This window comes from Scardinius erythrophthalmus (genome assembly GCF_964197995.2).
Source record: "Scardinius erythrophthalmus genome assembly, chromosome: 22".
In the NCBI taxonomy this organism is placed as follows: Eukaryota; Metazoa; Chordata; class Actinopteri; order Cypriniformes; family Leuciscidae; genus Scardinius; species Scardinius erythrophthalmus.
The window spans coordinates 3,899,842-3,917,499 of NC_138242.1; the positions used below are offsets into that span (position 1 = coordinate 3,899,842).

At 40.7% G+C, this 17,658-nt stretch overlaps 2 protein-coding genes across 2 annotated transcripts in view; one reads left to right on the plus strand and one right to left on the minus strand.

The window, feature by feature from the left end:
• The window catches only part of lyrm4b (LYR motif containing 4), a 75,430-nt gene extending 59,772 nt beyond the window's left edge, over window positions 1-15,658 (plus strand). Inside the window, exon 3 of the mRNA XM_081352972.1 lies at window positions 13,683-15,658. Within this exon, the coding sequence (XP_081209098.1) occupies window positions 13,683-13,751 (69 nt within the window). The 3' untranslated portion in view covers window positions 13,752-15,658. The remainder of the gene's footprint in view (window positions 1-13,682) is intronic.
• A 761-nt stretch (window positions 15,659-16,419) lies between these two features.
• On the minus strand, window positions 16,420-17,658 carry ppp1r3g (protein phosphatase 1 regulatory subunit 3G; the record flags this gene model as incomplete). The annotated part of the gene is made up of 1 exon (XM_081352971.1): window positions 16,420-17,658. The coding sequence occupies one exon, from the start codon at window positions 17,656-17,658 to the stop codon at window positions 16,900-16,902; it is 759 nt and encodes a 252-aa protein (XP_081209097.1). The 3' UTR covers window positions 16,420-16,899.

Here is a 17,658-nt window from a genome sequence, read left to right on the forward strand (position 1 = left end):
ATAATAATCATAAATGTTTCTTGGTAGTCAAATCATCATATCAGAATGATTTCTGAAGGATCATGTGACTCTGAAGACTGGAGTAATGATGCTGAAAATTCAGCTTTGATCACAGGTATAAATTACACTTTTCTATATATTCACATAGAAAACAGCTATTCTATATTGTAATAATATTTCAAAATATAAAAAAAAATGTATGTATTTTTAATCAAATAGATGTGGCCATGGTGAGCAGAAGAGACTTCTTTCAAAAACATGAAACAAATCTTGCCGACCCCAAATGTTTGAATTATATTATATTATATTATATTATATTATATTATATTATATTATATTATATTATATTATATTATATTATATTATATTATATTAATGTTTAGAAAACCATATGTATTTCTATAAAATTTACTTTAATATTATTTTTGTACATAAACATTTATATTATTTGTCATATTCGAAACCTAAATTTAGAGTTAAATGTCTGCTGTGACGTTTAATAGGCAATTCTACTTTAATTGGTTGTATTGTATATCTTCATAACTGTTATGATAACTGTATTGTAACCGTAGCATCTCACACACTTTATATCCATGAACAACTGCATAGAAACTAAAAATAAGAGGAATTAAATGCAATAAAATGGCCGGTGGGTAAATCTCCTTCTCCACCTACTGTGAAGTGATGTATGGATGTACACTTTTTTTGTACGATCTAGGTTAAGTAGAGGTCGACCAATAGTGGATTTTACCGATAACGATAACTAGGTTGGATCATGCTGACCGATAACCGATTAATTGACCGATAAATAGATACTGAATGAAAACAAACATAACACAGATTGTTCCAGCGATCAGTTATCAGTGACGATTATTCAGCAAAAAACGATCAAACAGTCGACCTGTAATCGGGCAGTTGGCATGTACCCTATAAGAGCAGGACTACTCAGAGTTTAATTCTTCCTGATTAAACACACCTGTGATGTCCAAGATCCTGAAGACCCAGATGTGGACATGATTAGGTAGTGCTCACAAGCTCCTGACTGTACAAAACTGATGTTTTCTTGGAATAATCCCTTTAGAAATGTTTGAATGCTTGCTCTCTGTCCTTAACGTCATGTTTAAAGCGTGAAAAAGACTCACCTGTGACAGTAAGTGTAGTAAAGTAATATCCATCATGAGGCTACACATATATCTGTGCCATCTGGTAATATTTAGGTTTGGTTCTCAAATGTATAGGACAGCCAGCTGTAATCTCCCAGAATCCCCATCTTTGACAACAGACAGCTGTTGTGCTGTCTTCAAAATCCTGTGGAAACATCTGTGCCGAACCCACTGGGAGCACAAATATAGATGCTGGCTTCCTCCAAGAAGCCTTCAACGGTGTGTGTGTGTGTGTGTGTGTGTGTGTTTACAGAAGTCAGGACTCGTCATCATCTACGATAGACAAGGAAAGAGTCTGAACTTCGGAGTCTGAACTCCAAATGCAGCAATATAATATTATTATTATTATTATTGTATGATAATATATAAAAATAATATTTTACTATATGTGACCCTGGACCACAAAACCAGTCACAAGGGTACATTTTTTTAAATTAAGATGTATACATCATATAACACCCCTCCTTGAACTGCCACCTTACCGTGGTGGAGGGGTTTGAGTACCCGAATGACCCTAGGAGCTATGTTGTCTGGGGCTATATGCCCCTGGTAGGGTCTCCCAAGGCAAACAGGTCCTAGGCGACGGGTCAGACTAAGAGCGGTTCAAAACCCCCTTATGATGAAGAAAAAACAAAGGACCGTGAAGTCGCCCGGTATGGCGCAGCCGGGGCCCCACCCTGGAGCCAGGCCCGGGGTTGGGGCTCGTATGCGAGCGCCTGGTGGTCGGGCCTCCCCCCATGGGGTCCGGTCGGGCTCAGCCCGAAGGAGCGACGTGGGGCCACCCTCCCGTGGACCCACCACCTGCAGGAGGGACCGTAAGGGGCCGGTGCAAAGTGGATCGGGCGGCAGTCGAAGGCGGGGGCCTAGACAACCCGATCCCTGGATGCGGAATCTAGCTCTAGGGACATGGAACGTCACCTCTCTGGCGGGGAAGGAGCCTGAGATTGTGCGTGAGGTTGAGAGATTCCAACTAGAGATAGTTGGGATCACCTCTACGCACGGCTTGGGCTCTGGAACCACACTCCTCGAGAGAGGATGGACTCTTCACCACTCTGGAGTTGCCCATGGTGTGAGGCGGCGGGCTGGGGTGGGTTTGCTTATAGCCCCCCAGCTCAGCCGCCATGTGTTGGAGTTCACCCCGGTGAACGAGAGGGTCGCTTCCCTGCGCCTTCGGGTCGGGGATAGGTCTCTCACTGTCGTTTGTGCCTACGGGCCGAACGGCAGTGTAGAGTACCCGGCCTTCTTGGAGTCTCTGGGAGGGGTGCTGGAAAGTGCTCCGACTGGGGACTCCGTCGTTCTACTGGGGGACTTCAACGCCCACGTGGGCAGCGACAGTGACACCTGGAGGGGCGTGATTGGGAGGAACGGCCCCCCTGATCTGAACCCGAGTGGTGTTCTGTTATTGGACTTCTGTGCTAGTTACAGTTTGTCCATAACGAACACCATGTTCAAGCATAAGGGTGTCCATCAGTGCACATGGCACCAGGACACCCTAGGCCGGAGGTCGATGATCGACTTTGTGGTCGTCTCATCTGACCTCCGGCCGTATGTCTTGGACACTCGGGTGAAGAGAGGGGCGGAGCTGTCAACTGATCACCACCTGGTGGTGAGTTGGATCCGATGGCGGGGGAGGAAGCTGGACAGACTCGGCAGACCCAAACGTACTGTGAGGGTCTGTTGGGAACGTTTGGCCGAATCTTTGGCAGAGCTTCGACCAGATCCCGAGGGAGTCTGGAGATATTGAGTCCGAGTGGACCATGTTCTCCACCTCCATTGTCAACGCAGCCACTCGGAGCTGTGGCCGTAAGGTCTCCGGTGCCTGTCGAGGCGGCAATCCCCGAACCCGGTGGTGGACACCGGAAGTAAGGGATGCCGTCAAGCTGAAGAAGGAGTCCTATCGGGCCTGGCTGGCTTGTGGGACTCCTGAGGCAGCTGATGGGTACCGACGGGCCAAGCGGACTGCAGCCCGGGTGGTTGTGGAGGCAAAAACTCGGGCCTGGGAGGAGTTCGGTGAGGCCATGGAGAAGGACTATCGGCTGGCCTCGAAGAGATTCTGGCAAACCGTCCGGCGCCTCAGGAAAGGGAAGCAGTGCCCTACCAATGCTGTTTGCAGTGGAGGAGGGCAGCTGTTGACCTCGACTGGGGATATCACCGGACGGTGGAAGGAATACTTCGAGGATCTCCTCAATCCCGCCGTCACGTGTTCCATTGAGGATGCAGAGGCTGAGGGCTTGGAGGCGGACCCGTCCATCACCCAAGCTGAAGTCACCGAGGTAGTCAAGAAACTCCTTGGTGGCAAGGCACCGGGGGTGGATGAGATCCGCCCTGAGTACCTCAAGTCTCTGGATGTTGTGGGGCTGTCTTGGCTGACACGCCTCTGCAGCATCGCGTGGCGGTCGGGGACAGTGCCCTTGGATTGGCAGACCGGGGTGGTGGTCCCTCTTTTCAAGAAGGGGGACCGGAGGGTGTGCTCCAACTATAGGGGGATCACACTTCTCAGCCTCCCTGGGAAAGTCTATGCCAGGGTACTGGAGAGGAGAATCCGGCCGATAGTAGAACCTCGGATTCAGGAGGAACAGTGTGGTTTTCGTCCCGGTCGTGGAACACTGGACCAGCTCTATACCCTCTACAGGGTGCTGGAGGGCTCATGGGAGTTTGCCCAACCAATCCACATGTGTTTTGTGGATTTGGAGAAGGCATTCGACTGTGTCCCTCGTGGCATCTTGTGGAGGGTGCTCTGGGAGTATGGGGTCCGGGGCCCTTTGCTAAGGGCTATCCGGTCCCTGTACGACCGGAGTAGGAGCTTGGTTCGTATTGCCAGCAGTAAGTCAGACTTGTTCCCGGTGCGTGTTGGACTCCGGCAGGGCTGCCCTTTGTCGCCGGTTCTGGTCATAATTTTTATGGACAGAATTTCTAGGCGCAGCCAGGGGCCGGAGGGGGTCAGGTTTGGGGACCACACGATTTCATCTCTGCTCTTTGCGGATGATGTGGTCGTGTTGGCCTCATCAAACCAGGACCTCCAGCATGCACTGGGACGGTTTGCAGCCGAGTGTGAAGCGGCTGGGATGAGAATCAGCACCTCCAAATCCGAGGCCATGGTCCTCAGTCGGAAAAGGGTGGCTTGCCCGCTTCAGGTTGGTGGAGAGTTCCTGCCTCAAGTGGAGGAGTTCAAGTATCTCGGGGTCTTGTTCACGAGTGAGGGAAGGATGGAACGGGAGATTGACAGACGGATCGGTGCAGCTTCTGCAGTAATGCGGTCGCTGTACCGGTCTGTCGTGGTTGCGGCTCAGCTCTCGATTTACCGGTCAATCTACGTTCCTACTCTCACCTATGGTCATGAGCTTTGGGTCATGACCGAAAGGACAAGATCCCGGATACAAGCGGCCGAAATGAGCTTTCTCCGCAGGGTGGCTGGGCGCTCCCTTAGAGATAGGGTGAGAAGCTCGGTCACTCGGGAGGAGCTCAGAGTAGAGCCGCTGCTCCTCCACATTGAGAGGGGTCAGTTGAGGTGGCTCGGGCATCTTTTCCGGATGCCTCCTGGACGCCTTCCTGGGAAGGTGTTCCGGGCATGTCCCACCGGGAGGAGACCCCGGGGAAGACCTAGGACACGCTGGAGAGACTATGTCTCCCGGCTGGCCTGGGAACGCCTCGGTGTCCCCCCGGAAGAGCTGGAGGAAGTGTCGAGGGAGAGGGAAGTCTGGGCATCCCTGCTTAGACTGCTGCCCCCGCGACCCGGCCCCGGATAAGCGGTAGAAGATGGATGGATGGATGGATGGACATCATATAACACTGATTAAATAAGCTTTCCATTGATGTATAAGTTGTTAGGATAGGACAATATTTGGCCGAGATACAACTATTTGGAAATCTGGAATCTGAGGGTGCAAAAAAAATCTAAATATTGAGAAAATCTCCTTTAAAGTTGTCCATTTATGTTCATGATTGTGCTGCATTCACTCACAAAAATATATATTTTTTATATATTTATGGTAGGAAATTTTCATTTCATGGAACATGATCTTTACTTAATATCCTAATGATTTATTGGCATAAAAGAAAAATCGATAATTTTGACCCATACAATGTATTGTTGGCTATTGCCACAGATATACCCGTGCGACTCGTGACTGGTGACGTGATCCAGGGTCCCATATAATATACAAAAAAATAAAATAATGACACTCAAAATCAAACCTTGACCTTCCAAAATGCTGCAATATATGTACAATATATGTATTATTATTATTATTATTATTATTATTAGAGCAATTGTATTAATACTAACATATAGTTATAATATATTAATATATACTTGTGTAATAATTCAAATACTATTTTAAATGCTATAAAATAAAACAATATATATATATTTTTGTTAATATATTTTCTAATTATTGTTTATTTTATTTTATTCTCCTTACCTGTTTTTCAATGGCTGGTGCCATTAGTATCTATATATCTACAAAACAGGGTTGCTGAAGGCTGGTATAACTGATATATTTAATAAATAATGATTAAAAATTAGAAGAAAAAAACTTTTTTTACACAACGTTTACCCAGAATTGACAAAATAAACAAATACAGTGAATCAGAAATAGATTACTATCCATTGGTAAATCTGCTAGTAGAATTTGGAAATGACAAAAGTGGAGAAGTGAACAGATATGGCTCTCGGCCAACGCCGATAGTCTAAAATAACCAGATATCAGCCAATTTAAGGAAATCCATAAATATTGCTGTCATACTCGGATCAAACACTCAAACTGTGAAACATCCCAGTGCTGTTATACTGTATGCCAGTCATATTGGAGGATGTTGGACTCAGTTTGTCTTTCAGAAGCTGATAAAGGATCTTTTCTCTCATTGATTATGGCAGGTGTTGTTCTGAGGTCAGTTTCTGGTCAGATATTGCTGATGTTGAGAGATGGAGTGTGTTCTGGATGAGTTTGCACAGGTGTCTCCCCGGAGTGTGCTGTTCCCAGCATGCTTTGCTGACGTCTGTGATGGCACAGCACAAATTCAGGAGTGACTCCAGCTCTGGCAGAGGACAGTCCAAACACAGCGACTCCACACACACACACACACGCACACACACACTGCCCTTTACACTTTATACAGTACTGTCCTCTTCACTAAACACTTTCATATCCCAATATCCAGTTTGGTGCAGAATCAGGCTCTTTAAAAACTTTAAAGCATTAACATGTCTTATGATTCTTGAGTAAGTGAACCTCTATTATCTAACAGTCTCTTCTTGAGAAGAGCCTTTATTAGTAGAGTTTTACTCTCATACGCACATCAGAACAGAACTCTGGTTATCATAGGTTTCCTGGGGCCCGTTCTTCGTACGTCGCTAACTCAGTTAGCTGGATTTGATTGTTGGCGATTTGGCATGATCTTGGATTGTTTGGTTCTTCGACGCTCATCCTGGACTTGCTGTCATAGCAACAGGTGCGCAATCTTAAACCTGCTCGGGAGCAGGCTTATTTCATGTAAACAGGATTAGACTGCGGCTCATAAACGGAGATGATACGGGAAGTCCAGCGCAGCGCGATAGTGCACTTTCTGATATATATATTTTTTTTCTCGTGACTCATGAGATTGTCGTTTACATTATTAATTTGTTGGAAACGCACATTTATTTTCGACTTGTCGGAGTCGGGCTTTTACTACAGCACAAACTGTACCCTAAGATTAATTGCGAGTGGCTCTTTCCTTTACACTATTGGAGATGCGGAGAACTTGATGGAAAGTGCTGTTTGTCGTGTCATTCGGAGTTTACCTGGCGCTTTTAGGTTTAAAAAACAGTTTTAGTTTTTTTTTTTTTTTTTGTGGCATTTCCAAGCCACTGAAGACCCAATGTAAATCAGTTTTTTTTTAAGCAGCTTTTTTTTTTTTTTTTTTTTTTTTATTAGACTATAGCCTACTATTTATTAGACTATTTAAATATTTTTTTATGAAGATCATGCGATCATGACCATGCTGATTACAGTATGTCACTCAGGCTTATAGGCTAGACTGCCATCAAGGCCTCAATGAAGGGGATTATGTGAACAGAAAGGGGGTTCACAATGTAAATGTGCAGCCCAGTTACTATTGTGATTCTTAATATTCCAGATTAATAATATTATATCAAATAAAAAAAAGGCAGTTGACAAATCTTCCATATCACAAATGTGAAAGCAAAATGGTCAGGATCTGTGTATGACTTAAGAATTTTCAGAGATTCACATTTATGCACATTATTTGAAAGTGGTAAGGAAAGTTCCACAATTAAATATCAAGCTCACTGTATTACATACACTTATGCTGATCCTAACAGAACTGCATTTTTTCATAGGTGATTATGACATGTTCCTGCCTGCAGACAGGTGTTTTATGACCCCATTCCCTGACCCAAACCAGTTACAATGCAGCTCCAGGACAAGGGCACACAATGAAATGAACTTCAGCTAACTAAAGGGAAGATTTCAGTGTCTGAAAAGTCTGAGGGTTGCACACCTGACAGGGCCTGTGACATTGTTGCATTTGCATGTGCCATATTACACAACACTGCCAAAAAAAAAAAAAAATACACTTTTCATTAAATGTTTAATAAAAGACAAATATGCTTAGTTCCTTGAGTTTTATTTCAATTGTTCTTTGTAAAGAAAAGCCAGTGGTCAAGTGCCTGCAACAAGAGATATTAGACACAAGCCTCATGCAACAAATAAAAAGGAAAAGTTGGCTATCCACTGCCCACCTGTAGGCCTGTGTCTCCTCTGTCTGTGCAGACTCTTCTGTAGGCCTTTCTGTAGATGTGGAATCCTTAAACTTATATTGCAGCCATAAAGCATACACGTATAAATTAAGTAAAGTTATTTATGCACTTGCAGGTAGGTTAGTTCCTCCATATGACAGTTATCTGAGAGGGTTTATTCACTGTCCAGTGCAATGGAAACAAATGGACATTACAATGTCCACTTAAGTTAACAAGTGTTGGTGTATTATGTAAAAGTGCACAAAAGAGGAAAACACAATGTCATTACAATGAACTACACTTGGGAAAAATGTGATCAATAACTCTTTTTGAACTCTTCTTCAATACATATTTTTACATTAACATAAGTTTATCAGTTTTTACTTCCACAAGTCAAAGCAATTCATCATTGCTCAAGATTTAACAGCTGAAATGACTATACGGCCTTAATTTAATGCAGCAAAAATACAGTGCAGGCTACTAAGATCTTTTTTTTTTCTCAGCCTTTTTCTTGATTGCTTTTATAAACAGACAACCATTTATTTAACAGTGCCTTTCATAAAAGAGACTATAATATAACTAAAAATTACCATTAGAATATTTTTGTACTTCACTTTTATTTGTTCCCATATTCTAGTGTGGTGACTCTGACATTACAATGAACAAAGTAATTATGCAATTATTAAAATACAAAAATATAGGCTAATAAGTGATAAAAACATCTAACATGGCCACTTCTAACGGATTTAAATTGTTTGCTACTTTTTGCCAGCCCTCTCTCCTGGCTTTTGCAGACTTTGAGGTGTTCCCTGGCGTTTTGATTAAAACATTAAAATTCCGAATAAACTTCGACTATTAGTTCTTGCTCTGCTGAGGAGAAAAAACATAGATATAATATGAGAAAAACTGTGCGCGCTCTTTGGCCACGCTGAGCAGCCAATGGCAGCGTTGCTGATCAATGTTTCCACTATCGATACATATCCCCTTTTAAACCAGCGCGTGAACGCGCAGTTATCTCAGATAACTCAATCCAGCGATACTAATCCTATTCGGCAAGTGTGTTCGAAGAACTCAATTAGCCGGATTATGATTAGCACGATGAAATCATCTTGGATGTGTCATTTGATCTCGGATGTAATAAGCAACGTACGAAGAACGAGCCCCTGGTCTGTTTTTTGTTTTGTTTCCTTTGCTTTTGTCTTGTTTTTGTTTTGTTTTTTCTGTTGTTTTCTTTTCTTCTTTTGTTTTGTTTACTTTGGTTTTGTCTTGTTTTTCATTTTATTTTTCACTTTGTTTTCTTTTGTTATCTTTTTCTTTTCTTTTGTTTACTTTGGTTTAGTCTTGTTTTGTTTTGCCTTTTCTTCTTTTGTTTACTTTGGTTTTGTCTTGGTTTTTGTTTATTATTTTATTTACTTTGGTTTTGTCTTGTTTTTTGTTATCTTTTTCTTTTGTTCTGTTTACTTTGGTTTTGTTTTGTTTTGTGTTTTGTCTTCTTTTCTTTTGTTTACTTTGGTTTTGTCTTGTTTTGTTTGTTTTGGGTTTTGTTATCTTTTTGTTGTCTTCTGTTCTTTTGTTTACTTTTGTCTTGTTTTTAATTGTATACAATGATATCCATTCGTTTTCTTCTTATTATTATTCCTCCCCAATGGGAGTCTATGGCAGCCCTATGAACTGTAAGAAGAAAATGATGAAAATTGGCACAATAGTAGTGATGGTAATGAATAGTAATCTGACCAACTTTGGGGTCTCTAGGACCAACTCTATATCGCAACCACCAGTTCAAAAATTCAGTGTTCAAATGGTTATAACTTTTGAACCATCCGATCCAGAAAAATTTTACTTAAAAATAGATCTGTTACAGTTTTTAACTGTATAGAGTGAGGGGACTTACTGTACCAGTAACCAATCAACTGGTTTTTACTGTTAAAATTACATTTTGCAGTGTACGAGGTGCAAACTACAAGCTAACAACAAACTCCAAGCTACAGTCATATATATAATTCAGATCATTCATTTATTTTTAATACCAGACCAGTATTTATTTGACATGTGAAATATTCCATTCCAAACAATAAATGATAAATAACAGTTTTAATCTTTGGATGAATTATTCACAATCTTAAACATACATTTACAGTACAGCTAGAAAACACCTACATTTAAAAAAAAAAATAAAATAATAATAATAATAATTGCAGAATCCATCAACATATTTATTTATTAAAAATGAAAACCTAAAATTGCACAGGGACTGAAATGAATTTATTGTGAATGAATCATCCGAATGAACCGACTCACGACTCCAGCCTGTATTAATAACACTGCTTAACGCCCTCCAGCAAAAGAAAATGAAGCCCAAATTTTCTAAACAAGAACCGTTTTAATTAGTTTAATTAATTACTGTTTGAGCATCAGTGCACAAATTAAGTGTTATATAAAGTGTTATGCTGTTTACACCATCAATATGACCTTATTTTTACTAAATACCTGACTTAATTGAAACCAGCTGGCCACTTGACTCCTCCGTTTGGCACCTGGACCATAATGCACCTTTTTCCCTCGTCATCCCATCAGTCATCTGGCCTCGCTCCCTCGGGATCCTGCTCTCCTCTGTTTTAAAGAGAGGTTATGGACAGGAGACACGGGTTGACAGATGGCCTGTGTCGCGGGGACGCTGGGAATATTTACAGAGCTCAGGAATGGATCTTAATGTTCCTCTTTGCTGAGCCATCACTGTGAAAAATGACCACGTGTTTCCCCTTCACCAACCTTGCATCTTTTCCTTCCGCTCGGACTTTCTCCCGGCAAATCGACCTCGTGTTCCCTGTATTTCTTGGCTCTTTTTGAGACGCGTTTACTTGAGCGCTGGCGTTTATCTGAAGCTTCGGTCAGGTGTTAATAAAGCAGACGTGCTGGTGTGGACGGGTGGACTGCAGGCGTCCCGATACACAACATATTTAACACACGATGATAATTAGGGAAGAAATCACATCTATCTTACAACAGCCACTTCTCTTAAAGGATTAGTTCACCTCAAAATGAAAATTTCCTGATAATTTACTCACCCCAATGCCATCCAAGATGTTCATGTCTTTCTTTCTTCAGTGGAAAAGAAATTAAGTTTTTTGAGGAAAACATTTCAGGATTTTTCTCCACACAATTGGTTTCAATGGGAACCAGAATGCTAAAGTTCAAATCAATGCAGTTTCAAAGGGCTCTGCACGATCCCAGCTGAGGAATAGGGTCTTATCTAGCGAAACGATCTGTCATTTTCAAAAAAAAAAAAAAAAAACATGTATATACTTTTTAACCACAATTGTTCGTCTTGTGCTGGTCTGCGACACGCCAGGCATTACGTAATCACGTTGGAAAGTTGAAATCACGTTGTGTTTCTTTCTTTTCCACTGAAGAAAGAAAGACATGAACATCTTGGATGGCATTGGGGTCAGTAAATTATCAGGAAATTTTCATTTTGAGGTGAACTAATCCTTTAATGTTGGCTGTTTCATTATAGACCGGACTGAGGATAGAGACGTTTATTAGTTAAAGCTGTTTTACTTCTGACAGATCAGTATATAAAGGCAAGGGAAGAGGTTTCAGGCTTTTTGATGCCCTAAAATGGACACTAAAATGTGATGTACTTGTGATGGACCCTAACGTATACAGGCAGCTGAGTAGTTTCATGTATAAATACCCATTCATACAGGGAAATATTAAATATCATATTGTGAAGACAACATGTTGTGTCCAAAATTAAATGCTTGGCATTTATATTGTCATTAAGACCAAAGAAGTGAATTCAATTAAAAACTTTATATTAAGTTGACAGTGTATCTTTTTTTCTAAACACTGATGATGATGATGATGATGATTAGTATATATATATTTTTTTTATCTATTAACAGTACTATTAAATTTCAATATCTGTAAAATATTTACTTTCTATTTAGCTGACAGTCTATATCTTATCAGTATTAGCATCTTAGAGAAGCAGTTTTGAACACTTTATCAAGCAGTGTCTACACTAGCCTTGTTTGACTCGCATCTCATTCTTTACAGTTTGGTTGGTTTGTTGTTTCCATCAGTTTTGGCGATGGACGTTTCGAACACTCAGTTTTCATACACACAGTTTGTCCTCGCTCATCACGAAGGACACGTCTCTGTTCAGTATTGATTTAACCTCGTTCAGGACCGCTGAAAACATGGACAAATAAAGATTACAAACTATCCTTTGGACTTTAGTGAACTTTTCTGACACCGTTGCTCTGACAAGTTGCTCAGTGTTTTGCTGCGAATGCCATTCATTTTATGGATGTTGAAAAGAATGGGTTTTTTTTTTTTTTGGAGCTAGGGGTGCCAATAAGTTAAAAATGTAACTGTGATTAATCTCATGTTCAATAAGTAATATCAGTTTTAATTTGCTTCTCAGTATTTTCCTTTTGAACTGTGGAGCATTCATTTTGAATGTCATACTATATATTTATTCAACAACAAAATAATATAGGATGGGGCTTGATTTTTCCATCAGGATTTGATTGAATCAATAACAGTGGAAGCAACAGACTACAATCAACAGCATACTAGAGTCAGATGTGGGAGTTGAAAAGTATGAGGGATTTGAAAGGATTTTTGAAACAATGCCGTAGAAGAGCCACCGTATATCTGAGTGAAACGCTTCTGGAACAAGAACAGATGAGGGCGGGGCTTGATTGTGTTTGGGGAATTGATTGGATGGCTGTGGTTTGCTATTGGCTGATCTCATGTGAGTGACAGGTTGCCCCGCCCTCGTCATCAGAGAAGAGACTCTGCGAGAGAGAGGGAGGGGAAGGTATTCTGATGAAAAATTACAAGGCACATGTATTTAAAACAATAATGATGTGCACAGAAATTATTCATAATTAATAAATATAAAGGTTTTTCATGGAACCGTAATGCCAAACTAACCTTTTTTTTGTTGTTGTTTTTTTAAGTATGATTTCGCAGGCGGAGCAAGTTATTACATTTTGTTTAAAGACACATTTTGTTTTTCCTTTACAACACAAGATGAAGAATGTGTATTAAAATGTGTAAATAGGGTTCATTTAAATTTTTTGACAACCAAATAATGTTTTGAGCAAAAATATTAATGGTCTTCTGGTGGTGTTGATGGTGCAATTCGTAAAATTAAGCTTTGATAATTACATTTTGGCATATAAAGAATTCAAATGACATTTGTGTGTGTGTGAGTGTGTGTGTGTGTGTGTGTGTGTGTGTGTGTGTGTGTGTGTGTGTGTGTGTGTGTGTGTGTGTGTGTGTGTGTGTGTGTGTGTGTGTGTGTGTGTGTACATGTACAACTATCTTTGTGAGGACCAGTTTGAGTTTTAAACCAGAGGAGTGAGGACATTTTGGCCGGTCCTCAGTCTCTGAGAGCCTTTAAAGGCCTGTTTGAGGGTCAAGACTTGGTTTTAGGGATCAGGTTATAATGAGGTCAAGGGTCAGTTTAGGGTCAGGGGTCAGGTTAGGCACTTGTGATGGGTAAGGTTAGGGTAAGCGGATAGAGATTGCATTGTGTGTCAATGAATGTCCTCATAAAGATAAAAGTATGTGTGTGTGTGATTTTTTTTTTTTTTTTTTTTTTTTGACCAGTCATTTATAATCAGACAAATATGGAACTACTTCATAGCTGTACAAAAAAAATCCAACTCCCTTGGAATATTTCAACCAAGAATTTGATAATTACACTTTACTCACAGTACTTGTTAACTCTAGTAATTCGCCGTGATCTCTGCCACTGTCCACAGGTGTCTATAGGGCAGATGTATGAGATCCAGAAGACGGTCATGGAACCGGAGGAAAAGAAGAGCGACTGATGTGATGGTCAACTCAGACGAGAGAGAACTGATGTCTATTCTTCAAACATCTGCTGGTCATGATGGTCATGATGGTGATCTGCATTGGTGATCTTCATCAGAATGGATCTCACATACACTCTTCCTGTTTACACAGTGATTTCAGATGTCGTGTGCCATGAACACCGTACTGGACTTGCTATATCATATATAAGATGCCGTAGAAATTGTACATAATGTATTTTTCATGCTTTGTTTGTTAGAGTTACAATAAATTCATGTCAGTTACATTTCTTTGAGTGGGTTATCTGAAAAAAATGACAGTTTTCATTGATCTTTTCACAAAGGGTAAAGGTCGAACGGTTTAAAATAGCTTATGATGGCCTAGTAAGACATGGGGACGGTATAAAGATCACATTACTCAATGCTACGAACAGCAAAAGCAAACAGTTTTGTTAAAACTCGTATGTTCAAAGCCTAAACATGTGGCCCAGTTAGAAGTGCATCATGCAAGCAGAGATGTGGAGATCTGAATGAAATTATGCATGCGCATTTACATTTATTCATGAGGCAGATACTGTTCACAGAGGCGACTTGCATTAATCATTGCACTGTTAATGAGAATTAAAATAAGACTTTAGTGAATATTTTATTTGCAGTTATGTTCTTGTATTGTGACGTTAAAGCAAAATATCAACAACCGAAATCATAGCTGAAATATTTGCATTCACCTAAGATGTAATGCATTTGCCCAACTCTTGGTCAATATTATACCCTCATTTTCTAAATAGTCATTATTCTTATGTAATATTTTCTAACAACCGATTCTTACATAATTGCATAAACTTAGCCAGTGTGTTACGGCAAGTGCCTTGAGAACTACTGTGAGACCAACAGCATTTAAACAAGAGGTAATCAGTCTCAATTTTCTGATTAGAATTAGGCCAGTTAAACATTTTCCCCCGGTTTCACAGACAAGGCTTAAGATAGTCTCAGACTAAAATGCATGTTTGAGCTGTTTTAACTGAAAGCAACTTGCTCTGACATATCTTAAAATATCTCACCGCCATTGTTTTGTCTCAAGATGCACATCAGTGGTGTGTTTATCTAAGGCAGTTTATAAAGATCCGTCATGTAACTGACTTTTGAAGAAACAAATGAATTACTTTTTAAAAGAATGGTCTAAGCAGTTTATGCAACTATTTGAGCTTTATATTTACAGAGCAGAAACATCAAGTGTCAATCATCCTTCTATTCTGATCTATTTCACATCCACAATACTGCACATTATCAGGCATCATTTACTGAGTACAATCCAGCTGGTAAATGAATACATTAAGAATATTGGCATATGTTCAAACAAACATTGCATATCGCAAACAGAATGTCGCCCGTAGTCAAACAGACGCATAGACCAAACAACCAATGTAAGGAACAACTGTGGCAAAGATGGACTTTAGTTACAATGATAGATAGCGTATCTCATATGCATAAACATAGACTTATTATTGACTTACTTTACTTTCGACACAGCCAGTCTCTGTCCTCATGATGAGAGAAGTGTAAACGTTCAGTTCTGATGTCTTCAAACTCTCAATGTACAATGCCATTCAATCTAGAATGATTTATACACTTTGTGTTATCAACCCTTTATTCAGGTGTCTTTTAATGTGCTTTTGTTTTTATTAAAATTAATATATTTTGACAGTTGAATGTCAAAATTGACATTTTAATTTTAAAGTCCAATGCAGCAAAAGCATCAATAATTAAATTAAATTTGAGAAGCAAATTTCAGCAGCATCTGTTGGTTGTCCCAAATGTAACTGATAATATCCCATAATGCATTGCTGTGTTGTTTCCTCTATGATATGTCTCTGCATTGCAATAAAAAGAACTCCACAGTGTCAATAACTGTGCAGCCATGATGGAAACAACATGTTTGACGTTATTAATAAATGACACTGTTGACTCATTTGTGAAAGAAAACCAACATAGTGCAGGTTGCAATCCATGCCTTGTTTGGACTTGCATGAAAATGTAAATTGTGTCATCATTTACTCATCCGTATGTAAGTCCAAACCTATTTTACGTTCTTTCTTCTGGAACACAGGAGAAGTTGTGGAGAATGTCCAAGTTGCTCTTTTCCATGCAACAGTCTCCTAAACATCACGTCACGCTTCAAAAAGGCACAATAAAGCAGTCCAGACAACTTCTGCACTATAGGCCTGGTTTCACAGACAGGGCTTCGATTGAGCCAGGATTAGGCCTTGTGCTTTAGGGGGAAAAACACATCACTGATGTGCATCTTGACACAAAACAATGGCAGAGACATATTTTAAGATATGTCAGTGTGAGTTGCTTTCAGTTAAAACAGCTCAAACATGCATTTTAGCCTGGGACTAGCTTAAGCCTTGTCTGTGAAACCGGGAGTTAGTCTCCTGGAATCATACAATAACTTTATGTGAGTGAGAAACAGTCCACCATTTAAGTCATTTTCTCACTAAAAAGATCTGATTTGCATATTCAAAAAGCATCACATTTCTTTGTTACCATGTGTTTAAATGCTCTAAACTGAACTCAAACTGAACTTGCTTCCCAAGGAAAAGAGAAAGTAAAATGGGATTGGAACAACTAAATGATGACAGAAATTTCTTCTTCTTTTTTTTTTTTTTTTTTTTTTTTTTAACTATTCATATTAAACATTTTAATACTAGGACAATACTTTTATTACTGAACTTAATATTCAGTAATGTCATCGAATTGTTTTCACACTATTGGATGAGAACAAAACTTAACTCAATCGAGCTGGACCAATCAAGATAATTGACCAATCTTGCAACATCAACACTGGTATTGAACTGAACTGACTGAGTTCGAGCTGAATTGAACTCGTTTCATCATTCATTGTTGAACTTGTTGAACTGAACTGAATTGAGCTGAATATTGACACTACTGTCTTTTTAGAGTTTTCAATATTTTTCAAATTGTGAATAGTCTCATATTTGATTGGTGATCATTGATTGCTATTTTCCTGTTTATCACTGTTACTGTTTATCCCCTTGAGAGCACATCCATGTATGTTTTGTAATAGCAGTCCTTCGTTTTAGTCAGTTGTGAGGTCAAAACGCATCGATGTGGCGCAGCGTGCCGTGCGTAAAAGCGCATCCCTTCATATGGCGTGGAAAGCTGCGGTCTCAATGGATGAAGAGCTGTGGTACTTCAGGGAATAGTTCAGCCCATCGTTGTTGTCCCAGAACTCAGATTTACCATCCCTCATGTACACGGCGAAGTGCACAGAAGCGCTCGGATCTAAGAAAGGAGGCGTGAACATGGTGAAGGAGAAGCGCGCTCCGTGCGTCGTGTCCTCGGTGGGCACGGGGATGGCTTGCGCGTCCACGAACGACAGCCAGTCGTTGAAAGTATACCTGACCCCAACCTCTCTCCTTCCCATCGCCCGTATGATCCCGCGGACATCAAACTGTGTGACCGTGACGCTTTCCAGCGCGACGCGACAGCGCGTGAGCCGCGTCTCCAAGTCACCGGACTCCGCGGGCATCTTGAACGTCGGGACCAGACAGTCCAGTGCCAGAGTGGACTTGATGTTCATGCACAAGTCATCCATGAACTCTCGGTCCTTATGAAGGGGGAAACTCTTCAGCCTGTTAAACACTTTGGCTGGAATCTGAGGATCCTCGCTCGAGCTGAAGTGTTTGACGCTCGCCAGATTTAACCCGAGCGCGTCCGCGAATTGCACGCGTTTCCTGCAGCTCTGGGAGATCTGGTGGTACAGATTCGCCTGATCTGGATACGCAGGTAAGGACTTGGCTCTTCTCCTGTCTTTCAGGTACGCGGGAATCTCGTCGGATTGAAGATCGTCATCGGAGTCCGTTCCGTTCTCCATCTGCTCCTCATTCATTATGCTCATCAT